At 40.8% G+C, this 23,355-nt stretch overlaps 1 protein-coding gene across 2 annotated transcripts in view; it reads left to right on the top strand.

Annotated features, from left to right (window-relative positions):
* SNTG1 (syntrophin gamma 1) overlaps nucleotides 1–23,355 on the top strand; it is a 471,471-nt gene that overhangs the window by 256,854 nt on the left and 191,262 nt on the right. Inside the window, exons 3-4 of one of the 2 annotated variants that reach the window (XM_007168620.2) lie at nucleotides 9,225–9,278; nucleotides 17,810–17,944. In XM_007168620.2, coding sequence (XP_007168682.1) covers nucleotides 9,252–9,278; nucleotides 17,810–17,944 — 162 coding nt within the window. In that variant the 5' untranslated portion in view covers nucleotides 9,225–9,251. The remainder of the gene's footprint in view (nucleotides 1–9,224; nucleotides 9,279–17,809; nucleotides 17,945–23,355) is intronic. The other variant, XM_057532135.1, reaches the window with a different exon arrangement.

The raw sequence follows: 23,355 nt of genomic DNA, 5'->3' as shown, positions 1-23,355 counted from the left end.
GTTAATCTGATTAGATACTTGATGGATTCATAAATTGAGATAATCTTTAAAGGTCTGATCACGAAACAGTTTGTGACATGTACACACTGCTATGTTTAAAATGAATAACCAACAAGGGCCTACTGTATAGCACAGCGAACTCTGCTCAATATTATGTGAGAGATTTATTTTAATTATTACCATCATGCAATTATTGTTCCATGTTTTGAACATTATATCTTGCACCTTTTAATAGTATTAATAAATAATAATATTCTTTCTTATAAAATGGAGCTGAATGCACGTATTCCCTGCTATGAACCATGATTTTACATATTAGTGTTAAAATACATAGCTTGTCAGGAGAAGAGCTATTTTGATGGTGAAGGACTCTGTGAAAGGGAAGTTGCCAGTGCTATTCTACCATATTTTGACCACCTTTTAGATTCTCTAGACCTCTCTCTTTGATGCTAAAGCCATATATTTCCTTGGGCCAGATTCCTCATCTGTAGCCTTGCTAATAAGTATGGTCCAAGAACCAAAGGGCCTTGACCGTTTCTTGGGAGCCTCACCTCCCCCCAGGGATGCACTAAGAGGATCCCAAGGCCATTCCTTTGCACAGTAAATTTTGAGCTGCCTCTCTCTGAAGTAAAACTCAACCGCTCTTCCTAGGCCTCTTAATGAATGAAGATTTCTTTTTTTTAAGTTTTGCCATTTTCAGAAAATAATAGAACAGTTTTTCCAATTTATGTCAGTCCTTGAATTTTCAATGGCAGCCATTAATATTGTTCCATTTCCCTCTTTAAATTCACAACAGAATTTATGTCAATAGTTGCAAAGGGAAAAGATAAATCACATGTCTGTTAAAATTTTTCATTATTGTTCAAACCAAGGGCTGGATATTAAAAACATGATGATGAAAGTATTGTTCTTACTATAGAAAAATATGGTAATTGTTTTGAAATAACATGGTGATCAAATATTTTCCCCTCAATATCTAAACATTCAGTTAGTCAAAATATCAGAGTTGTTATTTTTGGAGTGATAGAAAAAGATCTTAATAAGTAACTGTGTCTAACAACATTATGTCAGCACTTTCAAATTTATTTAATTGTATTACTAGACTTTGGTGTATTGTTAGCATTTTGTGTGGTCAGTGGCTAATCTTTTGTTCCGATTCCAAAGCCCCTGTGGATGGATAGTGTCGCTGCAATAAGGCGCACAAGGGGTTTGATTTTCTGGCCCCTCTGTGAGGACCTCTGCCTGGAACACTTGAGGCCCGAAGGGTGACAGGGACCAGAGCAATTACCTAGGACAGTGGCCTTTAAACTCGGCCTTGCAGAGCTCTGGGCTTGGAGAAAGTGGCTTAATCTGATGTGGGAAAGAAAGCAAACCTGGGGACGGGAGCCTGTCCCCTGCCCTGACCAATGGGGACTGGTCAGCACTTACGTGTTTTTCGTATTGGATTTCTATAGCATTTAGACGAAACAAAGCCTCCCGTGGCTCAGTAAATAAATACCGTTCCCTAAGTGATTTTATCTGTCTCTTAGATGGAAAACTGTTTTAGTTTGGAAACTTGGTTCCACACAAAGGAAAATGTTTTCATGGTGAAGAAAAAGGGTCACAAGCTGAGATGCCTCAGGCACTGGGAGAGAACAGACACGTGAAGGAGAAGTGCATCCTCCGTGAGGGAAACTGGTCTACCTAGAACTGCTGAAGATGAGACTAGAGACAGTCCCACTGTGTATTGTACACACCTGTGCACGTGGAGGAACATTTTTGAAGGTAGCAACAAAATAATTGACTTCAAAAGAGATTTGTCACCGTACCTTGAAAATCTGGCCGTCAGATGCCTTGCTTGCATTAAGACCTTGAATCTGGAGAGATCTCGGTGGATCCTAACCCTTCCTTCAGAGCCAGTGCTGTACCAGACAAGAAGATGGCCAGTGAGGGAACCAGACCTGCCCTGGGGCTCCCCGTCCCGTCTGCGCAGCGTGAACCCCATGGCTGCGTGGGACAGGTGCCTTTGTCAGACTCCTGGGCCAGCTGCATAGGATGTCCACGTGGAATGGACCCGGCGCTTGCGGAGTTCAGGAGCTGTGCCTACACAGGGGGTGGATGAGCTAGAGGTCTGATATAAAGGAGCGCGGCTGAAGTGTTGGAACGGTAAAGTCTAGGCACTGTGAAGCCAGCATCTTCATTAATCAAAACTTTGGGGAAAAAGGGAAGAAAAAAAATTGAGTGTGTAGCAACATGCATATTGACACCGACTTACATATCCTTCCCTGCTTTATTTCTGTACACAGTGACAAGGCTTTACAACTTTTTACATAATTTCACATGTTTTATCCATTTTCTAGATTTGGAGGAGGAGATGATTTTTGCAAAATAGGCATTCCAGAAATTTTTGGAGGGCTCCCTTTGGCACATATGTCTCTTTCAACATCCTGTTTGTTTCATTTCTGATTTGGTAGGCTTGCAGTGGTATTCATACATTTCCAGAATTCCTTCTTTTTTTCTAAGTATTAAGTGTTGAAAAAGACTTTCTTCTCTTATTCGTGGAGTATTATCAAAACTCTATAATTAAAAATAAATATTCGCTCAGGAATATAAAAATCTAGCTAAACAGATTGGGTGAAAATGAGTTAGCATAAAAAAGAAAATGACTTAAGGACCTGACGTAATTGCCTAAATACACATTTAAGTGCTGTAAAATCAGAGTAGACATTTAGAGTCCCCGTAAGTTATCAAAACATCAATAAGAGATTGGAGTTGTTTCATTTAAAAAAAAAATCTCAGAGAGAGACAGAAAATTACAAAACTTGTTGACAACTTTGCACACAAGCAGAGTAAGCATAGCTGACCAAAACTGATAGAACATTTAGGAAAAAAAAAAAAAAATATATATATATATATATATATATATATATGCTAAAAAATGCAAAAAATGTCCTCCATAATCTCAAGGCCTGCAAAAAATGTCCTTAAAAGGAGGCCTCTTTCTAAGGGGCGGGGGGTTCTCAGCTGGGGGCTGGGGCCGGCTGCTGGCCCCTCCCCTGGGACACCCACGCTAACTTCTCGCAGGCTGCCCCCAAGGGCTGCTTTCCCTGTCCCTGTGTCGCCGCGTGTGGCACTGTGATGAGAAGGGTGAAATGTGAGGGACGGGATGTATTCAATTCCCATTCTCTGCCCCACCAGGTATTTGGACGTGAGGGCAGAGGCTGACCTCTCTCAGACCACAGGAGCTGAGGGCGGCCGAGTGGGTTTCAGACCCTGTGAAATCACCTCTTAGCTGCTTGGCTTGGCCCTTACAGGAGGCAGAAGCAAACTGCCATCCTGTTTAAGCCACTATTTTTGTTGGCATTTTTAAAAATAACCAAGCAGTCTCCTAACCAATATAGAAAGGGGAACCATGCATACAGACTCACCCCCAAGGTACCCACCACAGAACGTACAAAAGGTTCTCTAAAATCAAACCCAAGTGACTGCAAGTGTCATTGTTACTCCTATTGCTTTAACCACTTTATTTTTGGGGGTCCCATTAATCAGTTTCCAATTGGTCAAGGCATCACGTGAAGATGTGAAAGCGTGTAGAGAGGGTATAGGCTGGGTTTGACTTTGGGATACCCAAAAATATGGAAGATAAATTTTGCATATTTTATAATTTAGCCTAGGGAAAGTTCTATAAATAGACAACATTTTTCCATTCAGTAAACTGAACTGTCATAGAAAGCAGAGTGTGACAGAGACTTTTTTACACTCACTAAAGCATTCTGGAAAGTATCTAAATAATTTAAATCCACGTGTATTTGCACGGATGCTTTCTGTGCTGTCGCACGTAACTACCTGTTCAGGTCTCAGATCCCCACGTGTTGTGGCTTTGGAAAGAAGTTCTCTTTATCTCATCAGCCTCATGCCAAATGAAGCATTCTGAGAGAAGAAGTAGTATTTCCCCATGCATGAGTCTGACTGTTTGTCTAACTCTGCTTTCCCGGTTTTGGTTATAAAGAGGAGCTTTAATCAACAGGATATGGTGCTATTCTCAGCATAATTGACAACAATAGTTGCAGTTAACTTCTGAGTCTTAGGTTTAATCATAGGAGGCAAGACCTTTGCACAGAGGCCAGGTCTGAAGATCCATGACATGTAAGTGGTACTCTGAGGGTACTCGGGAATATCCAGCTCCACTCTCACTATTCATGGCCAGGGACCAGGCTGGCACTGTTCCTTGGGTCACATGTGTCATAATGGTAGAAACAGGTTTCCTTAGGCTTGGACTTTTCCATGCTGTGCAGCTTCTCCCTGAGCTGGTCAAGGGGATTCTAAATTGATCAGGAATGTGATAGGTCACATTTATATATTGTGATTCTGTAAACATTAAAGTGAATTTTATCCTTATCCACCCAAGCTTCTTATGCATTGCTTTTCTCATCTCCATATTTTAAGTGATGAAGTTTTCTAATAATCATATTTTAAGAAATTCATTTTCATAAAGGTTTTATTTTTTCCCTAATAAGACTTATACTAAATACTAATAAATCAATAAGCTATTTTTCCTTATCCTTGGATATAGAGATGAAAGCTTTTGGAATTGTATATTTGTTATTGCATTATATTTTAATACAGATTAATTATTTAAAAACAATCATATAGAGAAAGTCCTAAAAATTTCATTTTTTTAAAATTTCTAAGTTATGCAATAAGAACTATGAGAAAAGAACTTCATTTTTTGCAATGAATGTGCCTCTAGGAAAAACAAAAGACATTTTTGTTTTGTGAGGAAAAAAAAATTCTTTGTAATTTTCCATGAAGGTATTAGTTAATTTATCTTGTTAATAAACCAATTGCAAAAAATCAAGTTCTTTTCTCATAGTTCTCATTGCATAACTTAGAAATACCTAGTATAAAGTATATTCTGGAGCTTATGTCATTGGGCTTGCTGGTACTGATTAGTTGTACTTAATGTATTTTCAGGAATACTTAGAAACATGCTGTTTTATTCAGTTATTGTCGCACTAATACTGCCTAATGAAACCATAGAATCTCAGTGGCGTACACAACTGTATCAGCTGGGATTCTCCAGATGAACGTAACCAGTCGGATACCCATGTATCTACAAACGTGTATTAAGAGATTCATTTCAAAGTGTTGGCTGCCACCATCGCGGGGCCTGGAAGTCCAGAATCTGTAGGATGGGAGGGAGTTGGTGCTGCCATCTTGAAGCAGAATTCCATCATCAGAGACATGTCCCAGTTTGCTTTTAAGGCCTTTCAGCTGATGGCATGAGCCCACCACTCCCCACATTATGTAGAATAACCTCATTTACTTAAAGTCAACTGTTTGTAGATGTTAGCCATAGCTACAAAATACCTCACCGAAGTACCTCCGTTAGTGTTTGATTCAATTACTTGGTACCGGGTTGAATAACTGGCCTAATCAGGTTAGCACATGAAAACTAGCCATCATAGGCCACCCTTGTCAACTTGACACTCACACTGTTCTCCTTAACCTCCTTAGCCTCCTGATAAGGACTGTAACGTCTTACTTCCAACCGAGATGAAACAAGTATCCTCCATGCAACCCAAAATACACGAATCATTGCCTCGGAAGGGAATACTAAGTCCTGAAGTGGCATTCACTCCTCTCCTTGATATACTGTGACTTGAATGCTGTGATATAAAAGTCTATATTATTAATAAAACTTATGTTAGATCATAAGGGGATACAAGAAGGAAAAAACAAAGATTTTCATCATCATATTTGTAATAAAATAAGGAAGAAATCCTCATACAATTACAGTTCTCATTTCTACAGCTGGACACATGGTTGTAACTGGTATTGAAAACTACCTTCTACTACCTTTGCACTCAGCAAGCACCTCAGCTAGTCATGGTTCTGTTTAAGGTGGAGGGTTAGCGTAATTTTGACTGGATAAGTGTAATTGTGGTGCTTCCTAACAATGGAATTTTATCCCGATAAAAATAAATGACCTATTGAGCCATGAAATTACATGGATACATCTTAAATGCATATTTCTAAATTTTAAAAGACTGTCTGAAAAGACTCTGTCCTGTATGATGCCAATTATGTGACATTCTGGAACAATCACAACTATAGAGATAGTAAAAAGATCATTGGTTGACCAGGGGTTCACAGGGAGGGAAGGAGGGGTACACAGGTGGAGCACAGGGGATTCTTCAGGTCTGTGAAGTGATCTGTGTGATACGGTAGTGATGGATACATGACACTATGCACTTGTCAAATCCCATGGAAATTTAAAGCACAGAGTCAGCTTGACGTATGAAAATTTTAAAAAATTCTTAGGGGGTCAGGAGACCCTATTATGGCAAAGAATCTAACTGTAATACAAGGTCTGAAATAATCTCACTGAAATGGGGGAGGAGAAAAGGGGTTCACACTCATCATTTTGGAAATGAGTGCAGCTTGTAATATTAAAGGCAAAATAAACTGTGCTCTAGTGGATAAAATTGTTTCCCACAGGGATATGTGTTAACAGCTCCTGTGTGGCTGTCCCTGTACGCTGGGGCTGAACAACTAGGTAAGTGAATGGTGGCTCCCTGGGGGGTGGGAATCCACAGACAGACAAGGGGAGAAATTAGGAAGGTCCATGTAGTCATGTGTTAGAGACGCACACCTCACTAAGAGCTCACAGTTAGCTTAACAAAGATACAGATGCTTATGCATGGAAATCTTTGTAAATACGTGCATTCCAACGTGGGTTATCATATGCACATATATTCCTTGCTCTGTCAGCTGAGAGGTCCTAAGTAAGTGATGGGATAAATAAATAAAAGGGGAAGAATAGATGTATCTCCTGTCTAGAGCAATTCCAAATAATCCCTGTAGATACTCAACCCTCAAGGAAGAGAAGCATAACTCCCCACCCTTTAAGCGTGGGCTGCTTGTAGTGACGTGTCTCTAGAGAGTGCAGTGTGGAGAGTGGGACAGAGAGGACCTTACGGTGAGAAACCTGATAAACGTGATCTCAGCCAGACCATCAAGGTCAGCCTCAGCAGCAGGGATAAGGCGTGTTGACTGTGATTCTCTGACGTGAGGTGGTAAAGTGGCATTTATCTCTGGTCTTCCTCTCCAAAACCCATGACCCCACTACAGTCATGAGAAAAACGTCAGAATAATCCCAATGGAAGAACATTCTACAAATTACCAATAATCCTCAAAACTGCCAAAGTCATTTAAAAAAAAGGAAAGTCTGAGAAACGGTCATAGCCAAGAGGAGCGTGAGGAGACACGGTGATTAAATATAATGTGGCATCTGGGATGGGATCCTGGAAACTACAGAGGACATTGTGGGGAAAAACAAGGAAATTTCAAAGAAGTAGGGCGTTAACAATAAGATCACAGTACTGGTTCATTAGTTGTAACAATGTTACACACCATGTGCCGTACTAAGGCATGGCGTGCACAAATGTAAGATGTTAATAATAGAGGGAAAGGCATGTGGGGTATGTGGGAACCCTCGGTGCTATTTTCACAATATTTCTGTAAATCTAAAACCACTCTAACATAAAACTTTGTACAGAAAGGTCTCAGAAATTTTTAAACGTATAAAATACAACTTTTATTCCAGTTTTTAAATTTATAATCACTGAAAACAATTTTATGATAGCTATGAAATCTGTTACCTTAATAATTAAATTGCATATTACATTAATTCTTTTTCTGAATAAATACCTGATATTATTACCAGATATTTTCATGAAAGCCAATGGAAAATTAAGAAAACAAGGAAGATGTGTTAAAAATGGTAGAAGGCATAATACACCCCCTACTCAAATAGAGATTAAGTTTAGATGGTGGTTAAATACCTTCATGTCTATTTTCTCTGGTTGCATTTAGTAGCAGGAATTGATTGTAGAGACACCGTGTTTTCATGTAATCAATAAATACTGAAATTCTCCTACTTTTATAGAAAAGGAATAACTTCATGTCAGAGTTGGCGATAAGTAGATATTTGCAGTTCTTTAAAATACAATCTTAAGAGCAATTTTGAAAAATAATAGTTCAACCAATGGCAAATTTCTCACGGACACTAAATAAATAATTCATATCATCGGGTTATAATTTCAACATCAAATTGCCCTTTTATTTGCTAATGATTTGTTCTTACCTAAGTTTACTAAAATCAGCCTCCTTATGCTTTCCAGTCAAACCAAATCAGGCTCACAACCCACAAGACTTATTTATGGAAAATAATATATTATGTGGCATGTTCAATTACTACCGAAAATGGTCAGAAAATGGTCAATCTCTTTTCTTTCAAAGGCAACAGTAATAATCCAGTGACAACATACTCCATTCCACTCACACTTGATCAAGTGTTCATCAGTCCCACACAACAGAAAATGACAAAGAGGACAAGATAGTTTACTGTCCCCAAAGCTGAGAGAGGCAGTAATTTGAGGTATATAAAGTCTTCTATTTCGGAATTCACCATTCATTTTACTTGGGAGTCTCATTTACCTAAACTGTTATATTTTTTATACTGACAGGATGCCAATTTTCTATGACAAGTTCATCACATAATTAAAACAAAACTCTCCAAAAGCATTTAAAATAAAACAAGACTTATATGCATTTATGTGCATTTAAGTCTATGCTTATCATTTAGATATTACAGTGACCACTAAATGAATCTGTATTAGATATTTCATACATTGATTTATCTTTATATTATTCACGCTGATAAATAGCTTGCTGTCTTAGATCACTCTGTTTGTGAATTACATTTGAAGTTCCGGAGAGAATTATTCATGCATGTAGCTTTTTAATTAAAAAGAGAAAAATTAGTCAACCTTTTATCAAGAGATAACCACATGAAAAGCAACTTTTAATTACCCCTTTTGAAGTTTCTTCCCCAGTTGCCCAGTGGGGTTTCAGAGTGGATACGGGGGTGAGCCAGCCCCTGAGCGGGAGGCTAATCCCGCCCTGGGTCCCATCCGGATGCTGAGTGGAGGGAGAGGGGCCTGGAAATGCACATCCTCGGCCGCGGAGCCATGGCCGTAGGGTTATTCTTCATGCAAGCTGGAGGTGAAGACGTTTCCTCTCCTCCTGCCGTCGCTTCATTGGCCCCTGGGAGTTCTTGTCTTTACAGGTGGCTGTAAACAGTTTGCCCGCTGGCTCCGCTGCCTAATTTACTGTACTTCGTTACGTCCTCCTCTCTGGCCCTCGACGCTGTGCTTGATGGCCTTTCTCTGTCTTTTCAGACGACATCCTTTGCGGTGCCGCAGCACATGGATTTCAGGACTACCTGTGAGGAGGTAGGTCGCATGCCTTCTGTTCTTGATGAGGGGAAACAGGTGATAGACAGGGAACGCTGGGCCCTCCCTGACGTATTTACGTGGAAGATGGCTTTCCCCAGAGGGACGGGTGATGGGCCCACGGCGTTTCCAGAGCGCGAGCCGTCTCTGCAAGGCTGGAAAGGACTCACGGGCCAGGGGAAGCCCCGGGATTTCAGTCTTCCTTCAAGAAGACGGGCGCATGTTTCATTGGACTGAATTGTCTCTCCCCACAAACTATGCGCTGAAGGCTTCAGGTAGTGAAAGAGCTGGAACTAATTCTTTTCACATAAATGGTTATAAATTAGAAGACATCTAAGGTCCCTTTCAGCACTAAAAGCCTTTGATTTTATGATTCCCATATTCTTTAAGTATTTCAGTATTAAGTATTGATGTATGGCGACTGTCTGTAGAGCTGTCATCACATTCGGTGTGAGCGGAAGTGATGCATTCATTGCTCTTTCAAGGATGTTAAAGGCCATCCATCCAAGTGTGCAGTCAACAGGGCATGGACGTGGGGCCCCAGGAATGCAGTTCTTCTATTTTAGGAAGAAAGATTATCTTTCCATGCAACATTCAAAGCAGTGGCTTTTCACAATGCAAATATTCATATGGTAAAATATTTCATATTTACTTAAAAGGTTTAAAATATTTTAGTATGTATAAATAACCCAAGAAAAAAACAGCCATAACTAGATTACCTATGATAAAGTTTTAAAAATCTTCAGTATTAACATTTGTCAAAATTGTTCTTTTAGTGAAATGTCATGTGTTAAATTTCTTGCAAAAATATCTTTTTTAAAAAAATATTTGTCACAGTAGATTCAATTTTAGGTTGTTCAGAAAAAATAATAAATTACTTTCATTCCTTCAATACTTACGGTTATTTTTTATTGTTTTATTTTCAAAGTTTAAGTATGGTAATACTTTTTAAAATACTTTATACATGCTAGCACTTTTCAAATTATATTATATTATAGCTATTTGTTTACAAACCTCTCTCACATGCTACCCTGAATATTATAAGGTCAGAATGTGTAACTTATTCATCTTTTAATTCAGCCCCTTTCAAAGGTTCATACTTAAAAAAAAAAAAAATTACTGTTTTCCGAGCTTAAACTTAGAAGCATAAATTTTAATTGTGTCATTTCTGGTTGTAAATACAGTACGTGTTATCATACTGTTAATTTTGTATGAATGTAGTAAACCTACAATTTCTTTTAAAGTTTTATCTTACGTTTTGGGTGGTAAAGTGCACCCATCAATCTGAATGGATATTTGTGTGAATGAGACAACGTGACACACATCGGAGATGCATGTGGTAGAGACTGGACAGTGGCCAATGTTTCTAACACATGGTTCACCTTGGACGTGAGAGGCTGTATAAGATTGATTTCCCAGACCGTTTCTTACACAAAATGTTTTGATTCATTGATTTGAAACATACATCAAATTCTGTCTAAGGTTCAGCTGTATTTTACAATGGTGACACCGTTGAGGTCCTCTTACCCTTACTTCTGTAGTAGGTGTTCTTGCTGTCTGGCAATGATCCCTTGAGGATCTCACCATTTCAACGCTGCCAGCGTGGAGCAGACCTTCTCAGAACCATCAGAGCAGTTCCCGCATGTCTGCCACATGCTGGCCGGATTGGAAGTGGTGCAGGACTCTGGTGCCCTGAGGATGATCAGATCACCCTGAAGATGGACCGGAATCAAAGAGTTTCCCAGAAATTCACAGTCCTAGAACATTTAAGTGGACCTGCACCTTAAAGACAATTTAGCTTAACTCTGCCACTTTGCAGATGAGCAAATGGAGAGGTCTTACGAGAATGCTGAGTGACATTTAATGAATTAGGTAAAAGCAAAACCATAATGTATAGCTTGGAATGCCTGAGTCTAATTTTGGGCCTCTTTTTGAAGTACTACATTGCTGAAAATTATATCAAAGATACATTAAATGAAACTTGTTTTCTCTTGACTTTCTCTTGACTGACAATAAACTACTAAAGATGAAAATTTGATATCCACGTCCATCAGACAGATCCAGATAGAATATTACCACGCAGATGCCAAGAAGTCTCTTCTTTGTGAAGGAACAGAAGTGTGGCTAGATAAGTTTCATTTAAACATCTTAATTATCTAATACAGACTTTTTTTTAAAAGAAGCGTTATTTATTGTTTAAAAAATTCTTCTCTTAAAAAGAAAATGTTGTAATTATTTTCAGTAATTGGGATTCAAAAGTCTGACAAGAAGCAAAAATGAAGAGAGAGAATACAATCAGGACAAATGCAAAACCCACATCATAGAAGAAAAAGTGTATGCATAGCCAGGCAAAATTACTGACTTCTTCGCCTTTAAAAGTGTCGTCAAAATAACTATGTGGGGGCTTCCCTGGTGGCGCAGTGGTTGAGAATCTGCCTGCCAATGCAGAGGACACGGGTTCGAGCCCTGGTCTGGGAAGATCCCACATGCCACGGAGCAACTAGGCCCGTGAGCCACAATGACTGAGCCTGCGCGTCTGGAGCCTGTGCTCCGCAACAAGAGAGGCCGCGATAGTGAGAGGCCCGCGCACCGCGATGAAGAGTGGCCCCTGCTTGCCGCAACTAGAGAAAGCCCTCGCACAGAAACGAAGACCCAACACAGCCATAAATACAAAAAAAACACAAAAAAAACCATGTGTTCCAGTGAACCAACATTCTATCTTTAGTGTGGGTTTTCTAATAGTTCACTTTCATATCCACATTCTTTAAAATAGGATCACATCTAGGTGTTGAGTATGAAAATGCATATTTCTCTGTAACATATATTTAATAATTTAATAATTCATGCACACATATAATTTAGCCTTATATAATAAAATATAATCTGTGACTGATTCAATCAACAAATATTGAAAATCCCACTTTAACTAAAAGACTGTACTAGGTCCTATAGATTAATAATCCTTAAGTATGAAAAGAGTAATAAATTATTAAGATTTTCTTTAGATAACAGCATATAAGGTGAAGTCAGATGATGTGACGTGGAACTAAATGTCATGGAAGTCACTACATGTCATGCCTAAATACACGATTAATTGTTAGGTGAATGTATTTATTCAATGAAAGCCCTGAGTTCCAAATATTAAGGACTCATCTTTGGATGGAAGGGTCTCTGAAGATTTCAGGGAGATACAAGTCTTGTACAAGTGCCTGAAAAGTGGCTGGAATTTAGCTAAGGAGGAGGCCAGGTAAGACACCATCCCAGCAGGGAAAGGAAAGGGTAAAACGCAGTTTGAAACATCTTGTGTGAAACGGCATTTAGTGCGCTGCTACTGCAAGATGGTACAGTATAAGGAATTACATATCACTTACAACTATAGGCTTACAGGATAAGCTAAATTAGATTTGGCAACCGAAATATGAGGATTCCTACAAGACTATCGTGCATAGGATGGTCTCTGCCTAGTTTCTTGCAGTTTATTATATCTGATATTGCATATTCCACACTTCAAGGTTAAAGGAACACAGATATTAAAGTTTCATGAAAACACAATTTGTGTTCTTTCAAGGACTAGAACCTAAATTAAAGAGGTATTAACTTTCAAGTAGAAAGTGGGTGATAGTCTACTTTTTATAGCTACTTTATTTATTTATTTATTTATTTTTGGCTGTGTTGGGTCTTCGGTTCGTGCGAGGGCTTTCTCTAGTTGCGGCAAGTGGGGGCCACTCTTCATCGCGGTGTGGGGACCGCTCTTCATCGCGGTGCGCGGGCCTTTCACTATTGCGGCCCCTCCCGTTGCGGGGCACAGGCTCCAGACGCGCAGGCTCAGTAGTTGTGGCTCACGGGCCCAGCTGCTCCGTGGCATGTGGGATCTTCCCAGACCAGGGCTCGAACCCGTGTCCCCTGCATTAGCAGGCAGATTCTCAACCACTGCGCCACCAGGGAAGCCCATAGTCTACTTTTTAAACTTCCAAAGGTACTTGGTTTATGCGAAGCATACATTCTTTTTTTTTTTTTATTTTTTTTTTATTTTTTTTATTTTTTATTTTTTTAATATTTTTTTTTCTTTTTTTTTTTTTATTTTATAGCTACTTTATTTATTTATTTATTTATTTTTGGCTGTGTTGGGTCTTCGGTTCGTGCGAGGGCTTTCTCTAGTTGCGGCAAGTGGGGGCCACTCTTCATCGCGGTGCGGGGACCACTCTTCATCGCAGTGCGCGGGCCTTTCACTATCGCGGCCCCTCCCGTTGCGGGGCACAGGCTCCAGACGCGCAGGCTCAGTAGTTGTGGCTCACGGACCCAGCTGCTCCGTGGCATGTGGGATCTTCCCAGACCAGGGCTCGAACCCGTGTCCCCCGCATTAGCAGGCAGATTCTCAACCACTGCGCCACCAGGGAAGCCCCGAAGCATACATTCTTAATAAGTTTACATGTGAGGTTTGTTTTTCAAACAAAGAGTAAATCCATGTAAATTCATGAACACACTTCATTGATTCACAGAAAACAAGTCAATGACTAGATGTTTAAACATATTGCCTTTTAAGTAATTAAGAGGTATTGCCTTTTAATATTCCTCTAAGCACATAGTCTTCAGTGTGGGTTTTGCAAAATCCAGCTGCAATGTAGGATCATCCACCAGGGACAGGAAAACAACCTTTGAATGTATTTATCACTTGTCAAGGTCTACGTGTGTTTTGTAATTATGTAACATATTTGCATGCTATAGGTAGCACGTGCATTTCCTCACTCATGCGTGGTGCATCCCCAGTTAAAAAAGTCTGAAGACAAATGACTGTTATGTTAGTAAAGAAAAAGAAGCTGAGCGCAGGTCTTAAGTTTATACTAAAATGTGGGACTGATCATTATTTGAATGATTTTCTTATTTTTTGAACAATCTGGGTCCACAGATCTGTAAAGACTTTGCAGCCCTCAGTGTTTTAGTTCGTGCTGCACCGGTGGCCACTCTCAGTGTCCTGTTGCCCATTCTCACCCCTGTAGCAGTCCTTGCGGGATGAGCCCATGTGGGTCAAGCCTCTCCTGGTATCTGCTGGTGTCCTGTGCTCCCTCAGCAGCCTAGCTTTGGCAGGGAAAGCATCCATCAGGCCCAGAGTGGTTTCTGTCTCATTTTTCCCTCACTGGCCATCGCTCTGATCCATGAAGAATGGCTGGTTCAAGATGGTGTCCTTCTCAGAACTCTCTGCACTCCCATAAGGAGATGCTTGCTAACCAAAGCGCTACCTGGTGAAAGACACGGATAGCCTTGTCCTTGCATGTGGGAAGATTGGGGGAGGCATCCCCTCAAAGGCCTCTGCATGAGGGGACCAGGGCCAGGGGATGAGAGCCTGGAGCCTGGAGCCGGGCAGCCCGGGTTCACATCCTGACTCGCACCCATCTCTGCGCCTCCGCTTCTGTCCCGTCCACGAGGACGGCTGCCCTGGGTTATCAGAGTCAAGGGGATTAGTACTTCGGGGCACACGGTCCGAGTACGTGAGATACATGCCCGCCTCTCACAGTGGTGGTGCCCGTCCAGCAGTGCTGCCCTGCGCTGGGGGTGCCCCGAGTGGGTTTCACCCCTCTTCCTCCATCTACTGTAGCAGCTCCGGGTCGGATCCAGTGGCTTCGCGTCCCCAAAGTGCCTGCTCAAGGTTTACGTTTCTGTCAACAGGAGCTATGTTCTCACTTCCCCAGTCCCTATCCATCTTCTCCTCTGCTGTAGGAAATACGTTCCTAAGACCTAACGCGAAACGTTTATGTTATTTCACCGCCCTTAGATTCCTCCGCGGCACCTCCCGCCCGTTCGCACGCTGGGCGCACCGTGCAGGGCCCTGACCGCCCCACCCCTGCCCTTCTGCCGCGGCCCCTCCCACACACCACGGGCTCGGCCTCGGGGCTGCGTTCTCCGTCATCGGGGACCATGCATTCTCATGCTTCTGTATGGACCATGCATTCTCATGCCTCTTAAGTGTTCACTCAAGTTTTCCCTTTTGGATAAAATTACTTTTGCCTTCTCTAATTATTGTGTTCTTGATTTATTTTTTCAAGACAAGCCACACATTTTTCTATCTACAGAGCCTCCTCTAATGCCCCTTCTCTCATGACTAGTTAAGTCCTTTCTCTATGTTGCTCCTGTATCAAGTGCTCAAATATCATACTGCATGTTATTTATACATGTGCATTTTTAGAAGTAGGAATACTCTGAGGCCAAAGGTGATTGTCTAATTCACGTCTGACTCCCTGTTAATGTTACACAGTATTGGCAAAGTGGATGTGTGTGTCGGCGTTTTAATGTATTTTCAAGTCCATAAGCTGAATTTTCATAGTAGAATAAATGTAACATCTGTAATGCCTGGAAAATGTATTTTAATGTGAATATGTTGTGAGCTTCATTATCTCTCAGTTTGTTATTTTCTCCAAACAGCTATGTATTGGGGGGTGTGTGTGTATATATATATTTAATTCTAACAAAAAGCTGCCTCATTCTTTATTTTCCTTCACTCTTGTCCTCTGAAGAGTCAAGCATGGGCTCCAAGTCTGTGTTCTGTTTTCCAGACAACCATCTGATAGTTAGGGGACATTTCACACATTACTTGAGTGAATGGAGCTTTGACCATATCAGAAATGTGATGAGAGAAACCTCATAGCTGTGTTTTAGTTCCTCAAACTTTCCCTGGCGACCTTTGCAATCTCTTTGATGTGTAACAATAATGTATTTATGGAATCTCAGGGAAAAGCCCCTCTTTCATCCACAAGTTGAGACAGAGCCTTATTTGTGATTGCCAGCTATTCCATTACACTTCTGGGGGGAAAATGGCTTGGAATGTACGGTACATCTAAAAATCAGCAAATGTGCCCAATTATGTTCCCTTAGCTTTGATATTATCTCCTGCCCCTCTCTGCCATGCATCTCAGAAGTCCCGATGTTGGCCCCTGGCCGAGATCACCTTGTAAGCATGAGAGACTTTTCCACGTGAAAAATGTACAAAAATTGTGTCTGTATTAAGGAAAATATAATTTGCTTTTGCTGACATTCTTTTGTCTTTTAGACATACGCACTTGAGTTAAGCTCTGTGGTAGATTAATGGATACGATTTAGGGGCCCCAGCTATATGTACAGCCTCAGAGGAGGGACTGATGCCATCATGGCTCCTGGAAAAGCTTGTTTTTCCTTAAAAGATATTATAACACTTACAAAATAATTACAGACCAATTTAACATTGTGTATAATAGAGGGTATAATGGTATGTATTTTCACATGGGAAAAAGCAATTTACAGAAAGAGTTATCTCTGGAAGTTGCGGTATCTAAGTATATTTTCATCAACATTATGGAACATTCTTTTAAAGAAACAACCCCCTAGCAATCCACATGTAATTTATATTCCAAGGGAAAGTCTCATATTATTTGTCTGGGATTTTGTGCTCATTAAATAGTAAGGATAAAAATGTATTTCTGTGTACTTCTCCCTTTATCCAAATTAAGAATGGCTCAGTGGTTATTAAATGAAAATGTAATTTCCAAGGTAGTCATTGTTTTTGTTGACTTTTTAGTTCAGAGTAACAGCCAGCGATTATATTCTGTTTCAAAAGAATTTCCATTTGCATCTCTGATAAATGGGAGCATAAAGTGCCCTTGCTAAGGAGAATATTTCCATTTATCTGGCAAATATTATAACCCTGACCTGCTTCAGGAGGGACAAGATGTGTGGACTCCCTCTGTGATCACTAAGCTGATGGTTTAAAGCCATGCATGTACAAGTTTGGAAATATTCACGGGCTGTTTTCACAATTCCCAAAAATGTGTGAAGCAAAAACAGTGGGAAGGGAATCAAAAATCTTGGGTCTCAAGCCAGGCTGTGTCTTAATTATCTGTGTTAATTCAAGCAGTTCTTCACCTCTTTGTCCTGGTTCCCTCCTCTGTGCAAAGTGCATGTGTGCTGGTGAATGGGTTGATCAAATAGTGGAGGGTAGAGGAGATAAGAAGGTATGTTTACAGGTTTAAAATTCTGTGAGACAGAAAGTAGATGAGTGGTTGCCTAGGACTGGATGTGGGAGGACGGGGAGATGGGATATTAGGTTTCTTTTCAGAGTGCTCAAAATGGTCAGAAATTGGTTATAGCAATGGCTGCATATCGCTACACTAAAAACATTGACTTGAACACTTTAAAGGGTTGAATTTTGTATACAGGTGTGAATAGCATCTCAATAAAACCATTATGAAATTTATATTTAGATTGTAAGTATTAAACAAAACTTTCACTGTTTTTCAAATATACTGTATAAACTGTAATCCTTACTTTCCAAATCTTTGTGGGGATTTTCTCACATAATCTCTATTATCTGAGGCCTACTTTATGTGAAAAGGTTATACTTTTCTGTGTACCTGTATTAAGTTTCAGACTCATCAGAGTGCATTTTCCCTAGCTTTCAGATGTTATTCATCATGTTTTGCTATAAATAAGCCATAAAATTATAATCTATAAACTAAGTATCTTTTCTCTGTTTTGCTTCTTTTTTATTTTTTTGCTATCTGAAGACAAAGACAGGGATTTGTTTGCTGCAGGATGGTAATCAGGAGCCTTTCAAAGTGCGGCTACACCTGGCCAAAGATATTCTGATGATCCAGGAACAGGATGTGATATGTGTGTCTGGTGAGCCTTTCTATTCTGGTGTAAGTAGCTCTTCCTTCCCTTGAAGTTTTCTGGGTTTTTTTTTGTTGTTGCTGTTAATAAAAATGTCTGTTCACAGAAAATACTTAATATTCTTTCTCTTACTTTCAGAGCCAGTAATTTTTGTTTTTAGTATTAGTAAGCAGTGTCCTTGTATAAGGACTTGTACTTGGGTCCAAAGGCATACATTGGGCCCATCTCCAGCTCGGTGTCTCATTGACTCCGAGTTGTCATTGTGTGACTGGAGTGACACTTGCATTTGTAATCATGAGAGAGTGGGTTCTACACTTCAACACCGAGGACTAAATGAGAACAGTGCATGGCAGTTTCCCTGCCCTGATCGCGTCTTGCATCACAGTGAACCTTCAGAGGTGGTGCAAAGGTGGAGCCCAAAACTCTTGGCATCTGAGAAGCAGGAGGCTTTAGGTAGTGGCCCCGGAACTCAGTGCCAAGGCTTCTCCCCAGGGGATTGTGCATGAATAATTCTGTGGGCCTCCTGGAGAGAATCAAGCTAGGTGCTGTAGCAAGCTCTGTCTGTGCTCTAAACAGTTAACGTATGACCCTGATACTGACCCAGTCTCTGAAGGAGCCATAAATGGTCTCAGAACCCATCGGTCTGCTCCCTGGGGCTGAAGTACAGCTCTGGAGGACGTCCTTAGGTGTGTTAAATAACGAAATTTTAACTGAGCAAACTTAAAGCTCTAATTAGCTTCGTTCAATGATCCATGAATCGGGCGGCATCCCATCTGCCAAGCTGTTTAAAAGAAGAGGTGTTCAAAGGGAGAAAGGGGGCAGAAAAAGGAAATTATTCCCAAAGAATGTCTTGTTCCAGTGGAGGTTGTCCTCCTAAGGGGAATAGATGGGGTCTGTGAGGGCAGGAGGTTTACTCACTAGCGCCGACCAGGGAATTCTAGGTTGACTGGTTAAAGGTGACAGTCCTGGGAGAGGCTGAAACTTCCATTAGGTTAAGTATTAAGTTTCAGTCTGGTGACATGGTCCTAGCACAAGTGATTCCATCTTGGGCCTGTTGTCTCTTTTTTAACAATTTTCCCCTTTTGCTCAGACTCTCAGCTTCTCTGAGAGATGTGATCAAAATGTAAGGCGTGAGCGCCCCTCTCAGCTACTACTCTGAAGCTCTCGTGGTTTTATCTGATCCTCTGTGCGGTGTCGACAAGGCATGCTGTTTTGTTTAATCCCTGGGACATACACGGCTTGGGGTTCACAATATCTAAGTTGGTCATTCTCGCTATTCCTTTTCTGGAGTTCTTTTATTAGGGAGATCATTTACTTGGTGGTTAGTGGCCGAGAACTTGGATTTAAAGCTCTTGGGGAAAACACAATTCACCAGGGAAACTACTGTGATTGTCATAAGCAAGATAATCCCCAGTATTTGGAGTGCACTTTGGAGTCATGGTCAAGACCCAAACCAATTGAAGTCAAATAAGTCATGGAAAGATCCCACTGAAGGAGTCACCTTTTTAAGCCAAGTTGCTTGATCTTATGTACGTGAGTGTCAACTTCCCCAGAAGTGTTAATCCAGGTGTAGCAGGCGGTGTTGGCCACGGCACAGACACCTCCCGGCTCAAGCTAAAAGCTAATCAAGGGCTGTCCTCTTATCAAAAACAACTTTGGCCAGAGAGTCGAAGGATCTTTGCTGGGCAGCTGTTGTTTTAATGGTGGATTCTGCAGTACTTTCAAGAATTAATGAGAGGTTCCTGATGGGAGCCTCATTTACGTTTACTCCTAACCAGGGAGGGACAGCCCTACCAAAGGAAGCAAACCCTGAATCATGAATGCTTCCTGGTAATTCCCATCAGAACCTGTGGCTCAGGACTGGAAAGGTGCCAGCCGTGGAGGCAAGTAAAGTCTTACGGGTGAACAGACGGCGCAACAGTGTTTCTCTTGCCTTGTGTGTTTTCTTTGCCTAGGCGGAGCTTAGATGCAAATTTCCCCAAGTTTGGGATTGTTAACCAGAGAGAGGTGTTAACAAACCAGAGGGTCTCTAGCATTCTGACAAGTACAGAAACCTGTACTTTTCAAAAGTCCTTTCCTGGAATCTCCTTGAAGATGAAGTACTTTTGCAGGAACACTTTTGAAAAAACATTAGAGTAAAACAATAACTGTAAATGGCAAAGGATTCAAAACTGCTCATTAGTAACATAGTAAATTTCTCAGCATGGCACGGGACTTGTTTATTAATTAACCCAAATATCTTTAGTTTTTCTGTAAAAGGAAGTGGAATTGGATAAACCTGTCTTCAATAATTAGTGTTTCAGTATTTTATCTTGTTTGGAAATGATCTGGATATTCAAAGAATTTAACTTATCACTTAACTTAGCAAAACTTTAAGGTTTCAGGTTATCAAAAACACTTAGGGAAATTAAAAAGTTTTCCTAAAAAGTTTCTATCCTACGTACATCTATTTATTTAAATTATTCTTACAAGGACTACCCAGAAACACTTCATTAGACATTGGACAATGTCAGTCATTTTCTGAGTTATTTTTCTGGCTGACAATTTTTGTAATAGAGATAACATGAATTAATTTGGTTAGTAAATTCAGGTAGAATAAAAGTTTTATTTAATGCTGATAACTCTAAAGACGTGCTTATTTCAGTTAAACCAACAGCCTTGCACTAGCTTTTATATTTTCCCATATCACGTGAATCTGAAATTCATTTGGGTTAGTTTCTATTTCTGAGAATTTCATTTATATAGGAACTTTGTTTTATTTAAGCCATTTAAATAGAGCCTTTTTACTAATTATCTTTTGCAGTACCATCAGTGGTAGGAAAATATCACATAAGATACATATACATATACCCACATAAACATATAGACAGACATAAACTGAGACCTCATAGATTCTGTTTTACTAGTTACAAAAGAAGTTGGATCTAAGTTGCTTTTCTGGAAGATGGAATAAGTAAAGGCTACCTGCACAGATGTCTAAAACTAAGTTTCAAATGACCTTTCCCTCTTCTGATTTTTTTTTCAGGTAAGCATTACCTCTCTGAAGTTTGTACTTTATAATTTACATCTTAGAGGCACAGAGAAAGAATGCAAGTTACAAGCCTTTTAAGATAAATAGGGGAAGTTTGGGAATTGGTAAAAAGGAATAGGTAAATTTTGAATTGCCTCTTTAGCGGCAGTTTTAGATTTGCAAAGATTTGTAAGATGAGGACAGTTGCCTTTAATTCCTCAAGGAATTTGGTTGCAACTTAAATGACATCATAGGTTGATCCACCCATAAATCCTTTACAAGGCTTTAGAAGGTTTTCTTTTTAAATTTTAATTTCTGTTTTTCATAGTTGTTTCAGGAAATAATGTAGCAGTCTCCCAGAAAGCCCGCAGAGCCCTGTCAGCTTTGGGAAGGGCCCAAATGAGGGTCCCCCTTTGAGGGTAGATACGGTGTTTGTAAGGCCACTGACTTGGCTTTGTTTATGGTCAGTCTTCTCTTCAGAGGGAAAAGACAATTCAGACAGGTTAGTAGAGCAAGTACTGCGCTCCAGCAAAGGAGGAGAGAGGGGTCACCAGGGTTAGGTCAGCCTCATAGTCTTTCTCTCTTTTTGGGCGGGGGGTACCTCTTACGTTCTTAAAATTTTATTAGTGTTTTGCAATGAATTTTTTTTAAATGAAGCTACATGTATACCTCATTTTGCTGCACTTTGCTTTATTGCACTTCACAGGTATTGTATTTTTTACAAATTGAAGTTTTATGGCAACCGTGTGTCGAGCAAGTCTATTAGTACCTTTTTTTAACAGTAGTTGCTCACTTTGTGTCTCTGTGTCACATTCTGGTAGTACTTGCAATATTTCAAATGTTTTCGCTATTATTGTATTTTACGGTAATCTGTGATCAGTGATTTTGGATGTTACTGTTGTCATTGTTTTGTGGCACCGTGAGTTGTGCCCATGCAAGACTGTGAGTTTAATTGGTAAATGCTGTGCGTTCTGACTGCTCCACTGGCAAGCTGTTGCCCCATCTCTCTCCCTCTCCTCCAGACTTCCCGTTCCTGACACGCAACAATGTTTGAATTAGGCCAAATAATAACCCTACAACGGTGTCTAAGTGTTTGGATTTTAAGGTTCCCATCTTTACTATTTATTTATTTGTTTGTTGGTTTATTTTATCTTTTTTAAGCTAAGCCTTCAGTTCTCTTGAAGCCAAACCAATACTTGAAAGGGATGTGCTGCTGGGCTGGAGATTGTGTGATGGTTTACTGTATACTTCGTCACACAGAAATTTTCTTGAGGTTGGCGGGTGACCTAGCATCAGTCTAACCTGTTCTGACCCATTATTCTAGCAGAGGAGTCTTATCCTAACACAGGAGGCTTTGGTGGCAAGCGTTCTCACAGCTCTTAAAATTCTTGACTCGTACCCACCAATTTTTGTGGCTTTTTTTTGGCTTCCAAGATCCCCATTAGCAATAGCCTTTGTCTACACAGAACAAGACAAACAAGCTCATGCACCTTAACACACCACCAGCAATTCCCAGCAGTGAACCATCAGAGCCCAGCAAGTGGGGACTGGGGAGGGGACCTGGAGAAAGGGGTTCCAGGCGACTGGGAAACGCGGGCTGAACCCAGGGCCGGGGGCTGGGGTTCTGGATGGCTCCCCCTGCCTGCTCAAGCTGGCCCGCTGAGCCCTGGACGGGAAGCGGATCAGACACCGAGTTCGGAGCCGAGAGCTCTCAGAAACGTGGTGAGGGCAGTGAGCGCGAAGGCACCTCCGGGACCGCATCTGTGCTCGTCATCGTCCCCAAAGCCTTCAGAGCCTCCTCTGCTCCTGCGCGGGCACCAAAGCTGATAAACAGCGAAAACCAGCGGAGCACTTTTGAAGAGCTGATGGGCTTTATTCGAAAGTTCATGAATTGGGTAGCACCCCATCTGGCAAATAGAGAGGTGCTCCACTGAGCTGCAGAAGAGGAAAGGTTTTTAAAGGTGGAATGGGGGAAGAAAAAGGAAGTTATTAACAAAGAATGCTTTGTTTCAGGGCAGGTCACCCTCCTAAGGGGACTTTTAGGGGTCTATGGGGCAGGATTACTCTCCAGCCCTGAGCAGGGAATTCCAGGTTGAGTGGTTAAACCATGCGATAGTCCTGGGAGAGACTGAAACTGCACTTAGGTTAAGGGTTAAGTGTCTGGTGACGTGGGCTTAGCACAAGGGACTCCATTTGGGCCTGTTGTCCCCTTTGCAATAGGTGATGTTAAATTGAGTTTGACAGAACAATTTTATCATAAAACAGGAAGTTTTAAAGTTTATCATTGATTGTGCAATGACATTGAAGACATCACCTTAACAGTGTTGTCATGTATGATTTCAGAAGAAAACTACAGCAAGTGTCATGCAGGCAGCTCCCTGGATTTCCTAGACATCTGTAGTGGCTTAGCAGGTAGATTTAGTTTGTAGC

This window comes from Balaenoptera acutorostrata, chromosome 17 (assembly GCF_949987535.1).
Source record: "Balaenoptera acutorostrata chromosome 17, mBalAcu1.1, whole genome shotgun sequence".
Lineage (NCBI taxonomy): Eukaryota > Metazoa > Chordata > Mammalia > Artiodactyla > Balaenopteridae > Balaenoptera > Balaenoptera acutorostrata.
Note: the sequence above shows the minus strand (reverse complement) of the source record. Positions and strands in the feature narration are given on the sequence as shown.